Genomic DNA, 15,721 nt, shown 5'->3' with positions numbered 1-15,721 from the left:
CGGCCTTCTGTATGTCCTCTTTCGAAAAGTGTCTATTTAGGTCTGTTGCCCATTTTTTGATTAGATTATCTTCCTTTTGTTAAGTTGTATGAGTTCCCTGTAAATGCTGGAGATTAAACCCTTATCGGTGATAACATTAGCAAATATGTTCTTCCATGCAGTGGGCTTTCTTGTTTTGTTGATGGTTTCTTTTGCTGTGCAGAAACTTTTTATTTTGATGTAGTTCTATTTGTTTATTTTCTCTTTAGTTTCCATTGCCCTAGGAACCGTACGGGTGAAGGTATTTCTTCAACATATGTCTGATATTTTGCTGCCTATGAATTCTTCTAAGATTTTTATGGTTTCCTGTCTTACCTTTAAGTCCTTTATCCATTTTGAGTTTATTTTTGTGTATGGTGTAAGTTGGTGATCTAGTTTCATTTTTTTGCATGCATCTGTCCAATTTTCCCAACACCATTTATTGAAGAGACTGCCTTGAATCCATTGTATGCTCTTGTCTCCTTTGTCAAATATTGAGCATGGCTTGGGATTTCTGGTTTCTCTGTTCTGTTCCATTGGTCTATATGTCTGTTCTTGTGCCAGTACCAGGCAGTTATGAGAACAGTGGTTTTGTAATATAGCTTGATATCTGGTATTGTGATCCCTCCAACTTTGTTATTCTTTCTCAGGATTGCTGCAGCTATTAGGGGTCTTTTTAAATTCCAGATGAATTTTTGGAGAGTTTGTTCTAGGTCTGTGAAAAATTGGTATGTTAATGGGGATTGCATTGAATCTACAGATTGCTTTGGGTAGTATGGACATTTTAATGATGCTGATTCTACCAATCTATGAACACGGTATATTATTCGATTTGTTTATGTCTTCCTCTATCTTTTTCAACGTCCTGTAATTTCCGAGTATAAGTCTTTTACCTCCTTAGTTTATTCCTAAGTATCTTAATTTTTTTGGTGCAATGGTAAATAGGATTGATTTTTTTTTTTTTTTAGTTTCTTTGAGTTTATTATTGGTGTATAAAAAAAGCCATCGATTTTTGGGTGTTAATTTTGTATCCTGCTACATTGCTGAATTCATTTATTAAGTCTAGTAGTTTTTTGATAGAGTCTTTGGGGTTTTCTATGTACAATATCATGTCATCTGCAAATAATGACAGTTTTACTTCTTTCCCAATTTGGATGCCTTTTATTTCTTCTTCTTGTCTGATCACTATGGCTAGCACTTGCAGTACTATGTTGAACAGGAATGGTGAAAGTGGGCATCCTGTCTTGTTCTTAGGGAAAATGGTTTTAGTTTTTGCCCATTGAGTATGATGTTGGCTGTAGGTTTGTCATATATGGCCTTTATCATGTTGAGATATGCTCCCTCTATTCCAATTTTGCTGAGAGTTTTTATCATACACTAGAGGCCCGGTGCACAAAATTCGTGCATGGTTAGGGTCCCTAGACCTGATTGCTGGCCTTCCGGCTGCTGACTGGGGCCTTCTTTCCCCAGCTGCCAGCTGCCAGCCGGGACCTTCCTTTGTTCGACGCCACCCCCCTGGTGGTCAACACACATCCCTCCACTACGCTCACCAGCCAATCAGCAGTATGCAAATTAACCCAACAAAGATGGCGGTTAATTTGCATACGTAGGCACAAAGCAGCGGAGCAAAGACTGAAGGCTCTGGCCAGAGCGAAGGCCTGGGTCCCGGGTGCTGGAGAAAAACCGGTGCCGGCAGCCAGGGGAAGGGAAGGCCTATTGCATGAATCTCTTCGTGCAACGGGCCTCTAGTATATATATGTTGGATTTTGCCAAATGCTTTCTCTGCATCTATTGATAATATCATGTGATTTTTGTCTTTCAATTTGTTTATGTGATGTATCACGTTTATTGATTTGTGAATATTGTACCAGCCTTGCATCCCTGGAATAAATCCCACTTGGTCATGGTGTATGATCTTTTTAATATATTGCTGGATGCAATTTGCTAATATTCTGTTGAAGATTTTAGCATCTATGTTCATCAGGGATATTAGCCTGTAATTCTCTTTCTTTGTAGTGTCTTTATCTGGTTTGGAAATTAGGATAATGCTGGCCTTATAAAAAGAGTTTGGAAGTGTTCACTCCTCTTGGATTTTCTCAAATAGTTTGAGGAGTATAAGTGTTAGTTCTTCTTTGAATGTTTAGAAAACTCCCCTGTGAAGCCATCTGGACCTGGGCTTTTGTTTAGTGGGAGTTTTTTGATTACTGCTCTATTTCATCAGTTGTTATTGGCCTATTCAGGGTTTTTGATTCTTCCTGATTCAGTTTTGGGAGATTGTTATTTTTCTAGGAATTTGCCTATTTCATTCACATTGTCCAGATTCTTGTATTATTATTTATTAATGTATTATTTTCTTTTTTAAAAAATGTTTATTGATTTCAGAGAGGGAGAGGGAGAGAGTGATAGAAACATCAATGACGACAGAGAATCATTGATTGGCTACCCCCTGCACACCCCACACTGGGGATCGAGCCCGCAACCCAGGCATGTGCCCTGACCGGGAATCGAACCATGACCTCCTGGTTCATAGGTTAGATGCTCAATCACTGAGCCACGCTGGCCAGGCAATGTATTATTTTCCATACGAACTGTAAACCTACTTTTGCCCCACCCTGTGTGTGGAAAACTGTCCTACTCAACAAGTCAACAGCACTCTCTATTGAGAAACGTTAGGTAATCACCCCTAAAAGTGTGTAATGGCTGCATAGTCTTAATGGCCTCTGAAGCCAGACTATCTGGATTCAAACTCTAACTTTACCACTAACAGCTGTGTAAATTTCAGTGCATAACTTAACCTCTCTGTGCCTCAGTTTCTCATGAAATGAGGAAAATGCAACAGTACCTATACCAAAAAGTTATGAAGATTAAACCATACCCTGACTGGTTTGGCTCAGTGGATAGAGCGTCGGCCTGCGGACTGAAGGGTCCCAGGTTTGATTCCGGTCAAGGGCATGTACCATGTTGTGGGCACATTCCCAGTGGGGGGTGTGCAGGAGGCAGCTGATCGATGTTTCTCTCTCATCGATGTTTCTAACTCTCTATCACTCCCCCTTCCTCTCTGTAAAAAATCAATAAAATATATTTAAAAAAAAAAAAGATTAAACCAGTATGTATTTGGAAAGCATTTGGAATAGTGCTTGGCACCTAGTAAGCACTTTATAATGTTAGACACTAAGTGTAGGTTTAGACAAAATTAGACTGAATCATTGTTTCTCAGATTTCTGAATTTCACAGATATTTTTAAATAGGTAGATTGATAGGTCTAACAAATTTTTATAATATCCCAACCAGGTTATGGACTGATACTTTTGTAAAAGACAATAAAAACCAATTACTAGAAAAATAATCGTATGCTTCAATGTAGTAGCAGTGATGTCAAATTGCTATAAAAGTTTCTAAAAGATTACTCAATTTTATTTATCACTAACCAGTAACAAACATTTCATGGACAAGCACTGGCCTGTGGACCATACTTAAATAGTATTAAACTAGAATCTAAACTCTAAGTGATCTCTAAGGTCCACTTCTTAAGTAAGAATCTTTTTTTTTTCTTTTCTTTTTCTTTTAAGTAAGAATCTTGATCTTTCCCACCTTGGTACTTTGATTTCCTTTCAGCTCCCTGAAGAACAAGTCTTTTTTATTTTGGTTACACTTTTTAAAGTTTTTTGTTTTGTTATATAAATACTAGAGACCCAGTGCACGAATTCACACATAGGTGGGGTCCCTCAGCCTGGCCAGTGATCAAGGCCTACTGGGGGGCCGGCCGGCAGGGGGAAGGAGCTGCGGGAGGTTGGCTGGCGGGGGAGGGGGGACGAAGGGGTGGGGAGAGGGGCTGCAGGAGGTTGGCTGGCTGGCAGGGGTGGGGTGGGGAGGAGCTGCAGGAGGTTGGCTGGTAGGGGAGACAGGGACCGCAGGAGGTCGGCCAGCAAGCTTCCCAACTGGGGCTGATTGGGGGGGGTCGGCTGGCCGGGGAGAGAGGCCACAGGAGGTTGGCTGTGGGAGTGCACTGACCACTAGGGGCAGCTCCTGTGTTGAGCATCTGTCCCCCGGTGGTCACGGCCCGGCATAGTGACCAGGCCTTCGGTCATTCGGTTGCTTAGGCTTTCATTTACATATATATACATATATATAATCACAACAGAATAGTCTGAAAATTCTGAAAAGTATAGAGGAAACTAAGTCTTATGTAACTCCAACACTGAGAGATCACAACATTTTAAATATATTTGTGTGTGTTTAGACAGTGTTGGCTGGTTGTCTACAAAGCAATACAGTCTTCCTCAGAGGCCTCAATTCCTTTTTTCTCCCTGATTTTGGTAAATATTTTTGGTAAATATTCAGGCAATTCAAAGTTCAACTTTCTAGTAGAGTTGTTTCCCCCTTTTCCTTCCTTCCCAAAATTGTGCCTAGGCAAAAGTTTATAAAAACTTCCAGATGAGAGGGAAATGTACAGTTAGAGATAGTTTTTGCTTAAGATGCTGATTTAGACTTGGAGCTGACAGATTGGTACAAACGGTTGTTTACATGGATAGTATCTGCTGACCACTGATCTTACTATTGCCTTATCACTAAATCTCAGCCCCCTACCCTCACCCCAAAATGGCTCCCAGTTCCTAACCCCAAGGTCTCTGGCTCATGCAGCAATCTTCTCAGCACCTCCATGTCCCCTCTTTGGTCAAATAAAATATTACATATCATCCTATATAATAAAAGGGTAATATGCAAATTGACCCTAACAGCAGAAAGACTGGGAATGACTGGTCACTATGACACACTCTGACCACCAGGGGGCAGACTCTCAATGCAGGAGCTGCCCCCTGGTGGTCAGTGCGCTCCCACAGAGGGAGCTCTGCTCAGCCACAAAAGCCAGGCTGATGGCTGCCAGCACAGCGGTGGTGGCGGGAGTCTCTCCCGCCCCCTCAGCAGTGCTAAGGATGTCCAACTGCAGCTTAGGCCTGCTCCCCGCTGGCAAGTGGACATCCCCCGAGGGCTCCCGGGCTGCCAGAGGGATGTCTGACTGCCAGCTTAGGCCCGTTCCTCTGGGGGAGCGGGCCTAAGCCAGCAAGTGGACATCCCCCGAAGGATCCCAGACTGTGAGAGGGCACCTGCCAGGCTGAGGGACCCCCCTGAATGCACAAATTTTTGTGCACCGGGCCTCTAGTTTTTACATATTGTATTATTTTAGTTATTACATGGTGGGTTCTGCTCATACACTAGGACATAACTCATAATATCATATCTTACCCATTTTTATATGCAATTGACTTTAAAACATTTTAAAAAGCAAAGCATATTGAGTGAACTGTGTGGTATGTGAATTGTATCTCAATAAGACTACTTTTAAAAACCTAGTTATAGGGGGCAGGAGGGGAGGGGGTAAGAGATCAACCAAAGGACTTGTATGCATGCATATAAGCATAACCAATGGACATAATACACTGGGGGGTAGGGGTGGCCAGGGGATTGTCAAGGGCAGGGAAAAAAAGGAGACATATGTAATACTCTTTGTAATACTTTAAGCAATAAAACAATAAAAATAAAAATAAAAAAAAATAATGGGCTTTGCAAAAAAAAAACAAAACAAAAAACATCCTGCACACTAAAATAAATAAATAAATTAAATTAAATAAAAAATAAAAACCAAGTTATAGAACACTTTATACAGGATACTAACTTTAATGTTAGTGTAAAAAAATAATGCACATACACACACACCCCATTCCATGTGATGTATATACACAAGATGCCTGGACAAGAAACAAATAAATTAATACTGAGAAGAAGCTTGTTGAGGACAAGTGTAGGAAGGAAACACTTTACCATATACCTTTTTGTACCTTTAGAATTGTGAACTTGTACATAAATGACCTATTCAAACATTAATTTATATATTTTTCAGTATCAATAAGGCATTTTCCATTCTATCAACCTCCAGAGAAAAGACCAATCAATAGCTCACATAATACATTTAACATTAATCATTTATTGCCCTGTGATTTCTTCTGTTTACTAATCTTGATTCAAATCTTTTTCATCTGTTATCTCTTGATATGGTTTGTAAACTCTTTGAAGGCAGAGACATTTCATATCACTTATAACATTTCATACAACAGGAACTCATATTTTTAAGTACTAAAAATGACAGACTAAGGCAGTGATGGCAAACCTATGACACGCGTGTCAGAGGTGACATGCGAACTCATTTTTTTGGTTGATTCTTCTTTGTTAAATGGCATTTAAATATCTACACTAATAAAAGAGAAACATGGTAATTGGCGTACGACCGCTACCCTTCCCATTGGCTAATCAGCATATCCTTATGCAAATTAACTGTCAGCCAAGATGGCGGCCGGCAGCCAGGCAGCTGGAAGCGAACATGAGGCTTGCTTGCTCCCGTGACTGCAGATTCCATCGTTCCCCGCCTCACTTTCCGGCCTCTGAGCTGGCAGTTTGAAACATTCTAACAAATATAGCCGGCTGGAATCTCAGAGCTGAAGTTATACATTGTTTCGATTACAGAACGGCAAACAAACCAGCAGCGGAAGCGTCAGAGCTAGAGCCAGAGCTAAAGCTGGCCCAGAAGAAAAAAAAAAAGAAAAAAAGGAGCGGTTGGGAGCTTCAATCAAAACATAAGCCTGAAAGCAGCCCTCAGCCCCTCACCCAGACTGGCCAGGCACCCCAGTGGGGACCCCCACCCTGATCCAGGACACCCTTCAGGGCAAACCAGCCGGCCCCCAGGCCTCTATCCTATATAGTAAAAGGGTAATATGCCTCCCAGCACTGGGATCAGCGGAGCCGAGAGGTCTCCTGGCACCAGATCAGCATGACAGGGGTGAATGCCCAAACCCCCTGATCACCCTGCGGCTCTGTGTGTGACAGGGTGTGGCATCCCAACCCCCTGATCGGCCTTGCTCTGTGTGTGACGGGGTAGAGCCATAACCTCCCATCGGCCCTGCCCTGAGTGTGACAGTGGTGGCGCCCCAACCCCCTGATCCGCCCTGCTCTGTGTGTGACAGGGGGCGGTGCCCTAACTCCCCTATCAGCCCTACTCTGTGCGTGACGGGGGAGCTCCACAACCCCCTGATGGGCCCTGCTCTGTGCATCACAGGGGGTGGTGCTGCAACCTCCCCATTGACCCTGCCTTGAGTGTGACAGGGGGCAGTGCCCCAACCCCCCAATCGGCCCTACCCTGAGCGTGACTGAGGGTGGCATCACAACCTCCGAATCCGCCCTGCTCTGTGCATGACAGGGGGCGGTGCCCCAACTCCCCAATCAGCCCTGCTCTGAGCCTGACCAGGGGCTGCACCTAGGAATTGGGCCTGCCCTCTGCCACCCAGGAGCAGGCATAAGCCAGCAGGTCATTATCTCCTGAGGGGTCCCAGACTGCGAGAGGGCACAGGCCGGGCTGAGGGACCCCCCCTTCCCCCCCGAGTGCACAAATTTTTGTGCACTGGGCCTCTAGTATAAAATAAATATCAAAAATATAAGTCTTTGTTTCACTATGGTTGCAAATATCAAAAAATTCTATATGTGACACGGCACCAAAGTTAAGTTAGGGTTTTTCAAAATGCTGACATGCCGAGCTCAAAAGGTTCGCCATCACTGGACTAAGGGCTAAACTTTGAATATTATTTCCTCATTTAATCCTTACAACATAAGTAGTTGGTATTATGATCCCATTTTATAAAGAAAATGAGGCTTAAAGAGATTTAATAATTTGCTTAAAAATCATATAACTAGAAAATAGTGGAGCTCAGGTCTCTCTGATTTAAGCCCAATCTTAACTACCAAGATGCTGACATTGCTCTCATGTACATGCTCTATCACTCTCCATTTTCCTCTTACCTCTCCTCATCAGCCTCCTTCTTCCACTTAACCTGTAAATACCAATATTCACTAAGATTCCTTCTTTGGCCTTCTCATCCCACTTGTAGCAAAGGTTTTCTCATTTCCCAGAATCAAATCACTGGCAAATCCTGTCAGCTATACCTTCAAAATATATCTAGGATCTAATCCCTTCTGGTCTTTTTAAATACAGATTATTGTAAAAACTCTACAGTCCCTGCATCTTATTATAGTTTATTCTTAACAAGGTAGTCAGTGATTTTTTGAAAATTTAAGTCAGAACATGTCATTCCTCTCTTTAAAAATCTATTGGCTTCTTATCTCTAAGAGTACAAGCCAGATCCTAACAATAACCTATAAGGTCCTCTTACACTATGCACAAGGCTCACTCCTTCAAGTCTCTGCTTAAACATCATATTCTCAATGAGGCCTTCCCTAGTCACCCTATTACAAATTACAATACCCTTCTTCCCACTGTACTTCCTATCCTTCTTTCCTATTTTTCACTACAGACTTTACCACTATTTGACACTATACATTTTACTTTATTGTGCCTTTCCCAGCAAAACATAAGCTCCCCAACAGGAAGAATTTTGTCTACTTTGTTCATTACTCTATCTATCTCCAGTACCTATGTTAGCTGGCATATGGTAGGCACCCCATAAGTATTTTTTTGAGTAAGTCCCAAACCTTTATTATCAGCTTTCAACTCTTGAGCAGGAGACTCACATTTCCAACTGATTACCAGGCATCTCTCTCCCTTTTTTTTTTGTTAATCCTCACACGAAGGTATTTTTTCCATTGCTTTTCAGAGAGTGGAAGGGAGGGAGGGAGGAAGGGAGAGAGAGAGAAAGAAAGATCAATGTGAGAGAGACACATCGACTGGTTGCCTACCACACACGCACCCGACTGACACCAGGGAGCAAACCCAAAACCCAGGTACATGCCCTTGACCCGGAATCGAAGGCTGACATTCTCAACACTTAGAAGCTTCAGCCAGAGCATGTATTTTTTTCTTCTTTATTTTGTTTTGTTATGATTACCAAACATCTCCAAATGCATGTCTCAAAGACACTTAAGCCCAAAAGTGAACTTATCTTCTCTATTGCACAAAACTGGCTTCTTCTCTTCTTTCCAAACTAGACTAAAGCTATCACTACTCAAATCTTGGAGTCATCTTTCATTCCTCCCACATCTAACTGATCTATAAATACTTACAATTTTATATCCCAAATTTCTTTAAGGTAGCCACTACCTTATTTCAGGTCTTACTATATTCACTTAACAAATAGTTACTGGGTACCCCCTGCATGTAAACCATTAGTTTAGGTATAGGGAAATAGTCATAAGCAAAACGGATAGAGTTTTTGTCCACATGAAGCTTACAACCTAGTAAGGAAACAAGGCAATCAATGATCATATACATAATACTTAACTGATTAACTTTTTAAAAAAGTACAGAGTCCTATGAAGGCATTTAAAAAGTCTGTCAATGTGTGGGTAGAGAGAACCTATCCTACACCTAAGGGTTCCTTGGATAAATGATGTTTGACTACTGAAGGGCAACTAGCAGTTAATTAAATGAAGATGTGGGGAACAGGAGGTGGCAGCAGCACTACAGCGAAAAGCATGTGTAAAGATTCTGGGTTCTGAGGTAAGGAGAGGTAGTGGTGCACAGCGATTAAGAACATAAATTTTGGAGATAAACTGCCTGGATTTGCTGTGGAACCTAGGGCAAGTTATTCAGTTAATTTCTCTGAGCTTCCATGTTTTCCTGATTTTAAAATGGGGATAGCCCTGGCAGGTGTGGCTCAGTTGGTTGAGCGTTGTCCCACACACCCTCACCAACAGGTTGCTGGTTCGATTCCTGATCAGGGCATGTGCCAGAGTTGTAGGCTTGATCCCCAGTGAGGAGGCCTGCAGGAGGCAGCCGTGGATGTTTCTCTCTCTCTTTTCCTCACCCTTTCTCTCTCTCTCAAATCAATAAAAACATTTTTTTTAAATGGGGATAACAGAGGCATTTCCTTTCCAGAGTTATTGTGCAAATTAAATCAGTTAATGTATGTAAACAGCTTTGACCAGTGGTTGCCACATAGTAAATGCTATTGTTAAATGTTAGCACTTAATGAACACGTTCATTCTGAGGAATGAAATAAAATAAAGCCACTGTGGTTGGAGTGTGAGAAACTAAGCTGGATAAATTGGCAGGTATAAAGGTAAAAGGTTTTAGCAGGGGAGTGAATAATATAATAAAAATGTAACTGGTGAAATTTCTCCCTCTCAGATCTCATCCTCCACACTGCCAAAAGAACACACATGGATCACATCAGCTCCTTCTTTAAAAATTTCCAAAGACTCCCCACTTTCTGCCTACATGACAAAAACCAACTGCCATATGCAACTTAAAAGGCCCTTTTCATCATTACTTCAATCTACCACTGTAGTCACACAATTCATCTAGTTCCCTTTACAATCTTAAGCTACTAACATATATGCACTTTATGCTTCAAAATTACATCTGACTTTTTCAACACTCTTGCACTTGTAGAACCTTCTCATTCTCTCACAGTAGTCTCTTTTCTCACCATTGATTGGAAATTTGGTACTATTACAGTTCAAAGCATTTTCACCCACAATTCAGTCTCTATAACTGAATTTAGATGGCATTTCTACAAAATCTTTAGAATTCTGCAGGTGATGTGGACTTACCTACCAAACCAGATATTCTTCCTTCCTATATTAAAGCTTGCTCCTTTCCTCTGAGGGCCCCATCTAAATTTCTTTATAAAAATGGAAAGACTAAGAAAAAAGATATAACCCTAAGTCCGTAGTTGGCAAACTGTGGCTTGCGAACCACATGCGGCTCTTTGGCCCCTTGAGTGTGGCTCTTCCTAAGCCTTAGGAGTACCCTAATTAAGTTAATAACAATGTACCTACCTATATAGTTTAAGTTTAAAAAATTTGGCTGTCAAAAGAAATTTCAACTGTTGTACTGTTGATATTTGGCTCTGTTGACTAATGAGTTTGCCGACCACTGCCCTAAGTCAACCCAAGTCAGGATTACTCCATCAAGATCAACAGTGGAACCAAACATTAACTGTCCTAGAAGTCAGCATTAAAGGCATGGGTTCTTAACCAGAGGTCCATGGACTCCTCAGGGCTACATGGTAATTTTATGAAGCCCCTCAAATCGCATGCAAAGTATGTGTACATGCCTTTTTCTGGGGAGAGGGTCCATACCTTTCATCAGAGTTTCAAAGATATCTGTGACCTCCAAAAGGTTAAGAAGTGCTCTAGAGAAAAAGCAAAGACAAGCAAATGTGATTAAAAGAGTGAATCCTTTTTACTTTTTAGGCTGTCAGGGGTGCCTCATGATCTCTTAATACCTGAAATCAGGTCAGAGGACATTATCCAATCAAAATAAAAGTTAACATGGTCCAAACAAATACAGCTTCTATGGAAGGAGGAACTCCATACACAAAACCAAATCCATGAAGGCAAGTCACAAGGCTGGTGCCTTACTCCAGGGGCTTCAAAATGGCACTAATAAGAAGAAAATATTTTACCTTCTATTCATATTTCCTTTTATCTCATTTATTGAAACATTCCTTTTCTGTGTGTTTTATAACATACATAACAGTATGGTACCATAATTTACGTAAGTGTACATATAATGGAAGTGGTTGCTCAATTTGTCTTACTTGTGGGAATATGAAACCACAGCTATAATCTACACACTTCAGTACCAAGTTAATAGTAACTCCAGAATAACACAAAGACCCACTAGTACAGTTCAGAATCCAAGAGTAAGAGATCTATCAGCTTTCACACAAAAAGCTAATCAATGTCAACTAAAAAGTGACTAAAAGGACCTCTCCCTACCCTTACTCTCCTTACTTTTGTTTATTAGCTAAACAAGCTTTAAAGGATTAGTTTTCAGCTAAGTCAGTCTGGTTTGTCCAAGATTCCCAGGATGATGTGACCAAAACATTTAATGGAAAAACTACTTGCGGAACCACAAACGGTCAACTAATCAAGATATTCTCATAATTTACCCAAAAAGAAATTACTCTTTTCTTCCAGGAAAATAAATGCGAGAAGACTACCAAGATTGCCAAGGCACATCTTAGAACAGGTGATTGAGAGTGTCACCAAGTGGTGATGCCAAGAGATGCAGGGTCCATCCGCGACTTGAAATGGGACAGAGATAGCCCTGACCTTGAAAATGTTTTTCCAAAACATTACAGCTACAAGCGAGTTGTCTGTCTGGCAGTAGGTAGGGAGCGGGGAGGGGGGTTGCTGGCCGGGGGAGAACCACGTGAGAGAAACTTTTAAATCCGAGCTACCTGTGCCTTTTCTAACTCTAAAGATCTCCTAAACCCCAGGTTTCTATGGGGAGACCAGTATTCTAAGCCCCTCCTCAGGTTTCAAAGCTGCCGCCGCCCCCCCACCTGGGGGGGCGTAACCCCATCTAAAAAAAAAAGTGTATTTTTCTGGATCACGTTTGAGACCTAAATAGGTAGAAATACATAAAGATGCCAACATATCCTAACGGGAATCAGCTTGGGACAATGGAGAGGAAAGCATCAACCCAGGGAAGAAAAAGGGGTGCACGGTGCGGCATGGGGCAGAGAGGTGGGACCACTGACGTAATGCAGCTCTGACGAGAATTGAGGAGAGAACTGGTTGTAGGCACTTACACAACCCGGTGGAGAAATGACGGACGATACAACAATGAAGAAGAGAGCCGAAAAAACAATACAGATACAGTAAAACCGTGAGGAGCATGGGAAATTAGGACAGGCGTAGTGAGGAAGAACTACGGAGGGAGCCGGTAAAAAGTGGAAAAGCCTACAAGAAGAACACTTCGGAAAGTGAACAAGCCACTCCCAGAATTCAGCCCCCAGAAAAAGTCTAAGTCAGCCCCTGCCCTCCTTCACAGTACCTTCAGTTTATGCAGCTCCACCGTCTCTGCCGCCATCTTGTTACCCCTCTACTCCACTAGGCCCCCACTCGCAGCCTCCGCTTCCAGCAGCTCCCGCCCAGGCGCAGGGTCAACCAATCACTGCCACTCTTACTATCACCTCACACCATCAACTCTTCCCATTAGTCAATAGCTGCCGTCCTCTCACTCCTCCAGCCAGCTTTCCCCACCTCTCAAAAGGTGGGGCTGGGAGAGGGGCGGGTTCTGCGCCTTCCAAACGACGGAAACGGCGACCAATTGGGCGTCTTGATTGCAGACCCCCAGCCAATGGATGGCGGCAGCGCTAACCCTGTTCCATCAATAGAGAGACAGCAGAGAAGCGTGGGCGGCTGCTTCCTGGAGACCACAGGTATAGAAGGGAGAGCTGCGCCCCTCGCCGATCAGCTTCTGAAGCTTGCAGGTAGGGGTTTACGGGAGACTGGAAAGGGGTTCTCGGCAAAAATGGTGGGAGGCAAACCGTGATGGGAGGCGAAAGCGGCGGCGGGGGTTGGAGCGGCGGTGAGTTAAATACCGAGAGAGAACCAGAGGGGAGACGACGTACGAGAGATGGAAGCTGGGAAAAGCATCGGGCAGGTTCAGTATTAGGGTTTAGGGAATTTTAGGTAGAGAGGGGCGGACAAGAGCTGCTTCCTAACTGGACATCAACTTTAGCACGATTTTAAGGAGCCAAGTTCAGACGATCTCAGCCGCCTTTGAATTTGAGGTTAGGGCTCCAACTGGAAGCGCTCAATTTAGGTTCCTTCCTAGCTCAACCCAAAACCCTGGGTAAATTCTCCCAATGCCCCACGCTTGAGAGGAGGAATTGGGATGTTGGCTGCTTACATGCCACGGGGATGAGAGGACGGGCAAGCCCCAGAGTAAAGGTGAGGATTGGAAGTAGCTTTACCCCCTCCTGCCTCCTTAGTGAATCCTTGTTTCCCATTACCTGCTTCTGGAATTAGGGGTGTATGTAACCTCTTCAGGCTTCCTTATTAACAACTTAAGGAAAATAAAGTGAAATACTTCTGTTTCCCTTGCTCCTTGAAGTAGGTGCCCAAGCCTAGATTTGCTCCTTCAAGCTGAAGTGTAAGAATCAAAGATTACCATGTGTCTCTAAAATGTAGAGAGGACTCTTCTTGCCTTTTAAGTATTTTACCTCCAAAGTCTTCAGTTTTTCTTTGTGCATGATGTGGATGTTCTTTCATTCCCAATACAGTTCAGGGGATTTGAGCTATTCAGGAGACAATGTGGGGGCAAAAAAATCAAAGAGGGGTTGATAGGAAATAGAGGTGGACTCCTGCCTGATCCGCCACTGTGGTAGGATGAATGTGGGAGTAGCACACAGCGAAGTAAACCCCAACACTCGAGTGATGAATAGCCGGGGCATCTGGCTGGCCTACATCATCTTGGTAGGACTCCTGCATGTGGTGCTACTCAGCATCCCCTTCTTCAGCATTCCTGTTGTCTGGACCCTGACCAACGTCATCCATAACTTGGTGAGCGCTAAACCACACCCTATACCCACCCCAGGCCTTTCCCAAACAAAATAAAATCCCCAATTATTTGGGGATATGCCTTCCTTTGGGGATCTTAATCTTTGGGCTAAAGGACCATATTCTGCCCCTTCAAACTGCTCCCTTTTCTCCTCCCAGGCCATGTATGTCTTCCTACATACGGTGAAAGGGACACCCTTTGAGACCCCTGACCAAGGAAAGGCTCGGCTACTGACACACTGGGAACAGATGGACTACGGGCTCCAATTTACCTCTTCCCGCAAATTCCTCAGCATCTCTCCTATTGTACTGTGAGTCCAGTGGGAGATATGGGAAATGCTCCAAATGCCAGGTACAGAGGCCCACAGAGGAACTTAAAAAAAGCAGACTAATCACTTAGACCCTTTAAAGATATTATGGTATACTAGGTCTAAATGTAGGAAGTGAAGTAAAAAGTAGAAAGCAATAATCAAGCATTCCTTGCTCCTCCTTGGTGATAGGAGAACGGAGATGGGACTGAGAAAACCAAGTAAAACCAAATGATTTTACATTTCCAAAAGATGTGAATAAATTAAGGCAGAACTGATGTAAGTCTGTGAAAACTGGCTTTGGGGAGTGGAAGCACAGAGGACTAAACAGTGATACAGGCTGAAACTGCTTCAGCTGTCATTTGCCACATGTCATTAACAATTCTTAAACACACAAACTAACTTACAAATCTCCAGTTAAAGGTGCTGATTATCTCCCTGACCCCTAGGATATTTTCAAATATCCTAGGACTACATGCAATAAAACTGGTCATTTAAAATAGAAGAGAAAGTCACTGGGAAGGCCAGCTTCACTCAACTTATTTCTTTTCTTCCCAGCTACCTCCTAGCCAGCTTCTACACCAAGTATGATGCTGCTCACTTCCTCATCAACACAACCTCATTGCTCAGCGTACTGCTGCCTAAATTGCCCCAATTCCATGGGGTTCGTCTCTTTGGCATCAATAAATACTGAGGGATGGGACTGGGGACAACATTGGAACAAAAGGCTGTAACATCTTTCCCTTCTCCATACTGTCTTCCTTTTCTTGGAAGCCTGAGAACTATACAACTGTTCCAAAACTCCCAGGATGAGAACTGATTGGAAAATGGGGCTCCCTGGGAGTAGCCCTACTAGGAGCAGGCTTCTTTGAATCGGGAAAGGCAGATGAGGTAAGGGACAAATCACTCTCCTCCACAGGAGGCCATGTTTGGGCAGCTTGTTTGGTTTTCCCATGTCTTCCACCCCCACTACCTCCAGCTCTGTTTTGCTGTGTATTTCCCTCATAATAAAGGTCATTTTTTCAGATATGGCTACTCTTTGGTCAGCAGGGAGGGTAGGGAGATGTCCTCATAAGGCTGGGGAAGAAAGATGG

At 43.0% G+C, this 15,721-nt stretch overlaps 2 protein-coding genes across 2 annotated transcripts in view; one reads left to right on the top strand and one right to left on the bottom strand.

Moving 5' to 3' along the window:
- Positions 1-12,914, bottom strand: part of SARNP (SAP domain containing ribonucleoprotein) — a 64,434-nt gene extending 51,520 nt beyond the window's left edge. Inside the window, exon 1 of the mRNA XM_070410053.1 lies at positions 12,809-12,914. Coding sequence (XP_070266154.1) covers positions 12,809-12,844 — 36 coding nt within the window. The 5' untranslated portion in view covers positions 12,845-12,914. The remainder of the gene's footprint in view (positions 1-12,808) is intronic.
- Positions 12,915-13,162: 248 nt separating this feature from the next.
- On the top strand, positions 13,163-15,652 carry ORMDL2 (ORMDL sphingolipid biosynthesis regulator 2). The gene is made up of 4 exons (XM_070410051.1): positions 13,163-13,247; positions 14,148-14,322; positions 14,479-14,630; positions 15,186-15,652. Exons 2-4 carry the CDS (start codon positions 14,149-14,151, stop codon positions 15,319-15,321), a joined length of 462 nt encoding a protein of 153 aa, XP_070266152.1. The 5' UTR covers positions 13,163-13,247; position 14,148; the 3' UTR covers positions 15,322-15,652.
- Positions 15,653-15,721: the final 69 nt, after the last annotated feature.

Source organism: Myotis yumanensis, unplaced genomic scaffold (genome assembly GCF_028538775.1).
Source record: "Myotis yumanensis isolate MYYU_CA2020_CCGP unplaced genomic scaffold, mMyoYum1.0.hap1 SCAF_3, whole genome shotgun sequence".
In the NCBI taxonomy this organism is placed as follows: domain Eukaryota; kingdom Metazoa; phylum Chordata; class Mammalia; order Chiroptera; family Vespertilionidae; genus Myotis; species Myotis yumanensis.
Note: the sequence above shows the minus strand (reverse complement) of the source record. Positions and strands in the feature narration are given on the sequence as shown.

What these genes read in the sequence shown, in the direction of transcription:
- ORMDL2 (XM_070410051.1), top strand. Translation starts at nt 14,149, where the DNA reads ATGAATGTGGGAGTAGCACACAGCGAAGTAAACCCCAACACTCGAGTG. An exon ending in CCAACGTCATCCATAACTTG is followed by an intron (nt 14,323 to 14,478) that starts GTGAGCGCTAAA and finishes TTCTCCTCCCAG; the next exon opens with GCCATGTATGTCTTCCTACA. An exon ending in AGCATCTCTCCTATTGTACT is followed by an intron (nt 14,631 to 15,185) that starts GTGAGTCCAGTG and finishes TTTTCTTCCCAG; the next exon opens with CTACCTCCTAGCCAGCTTCT.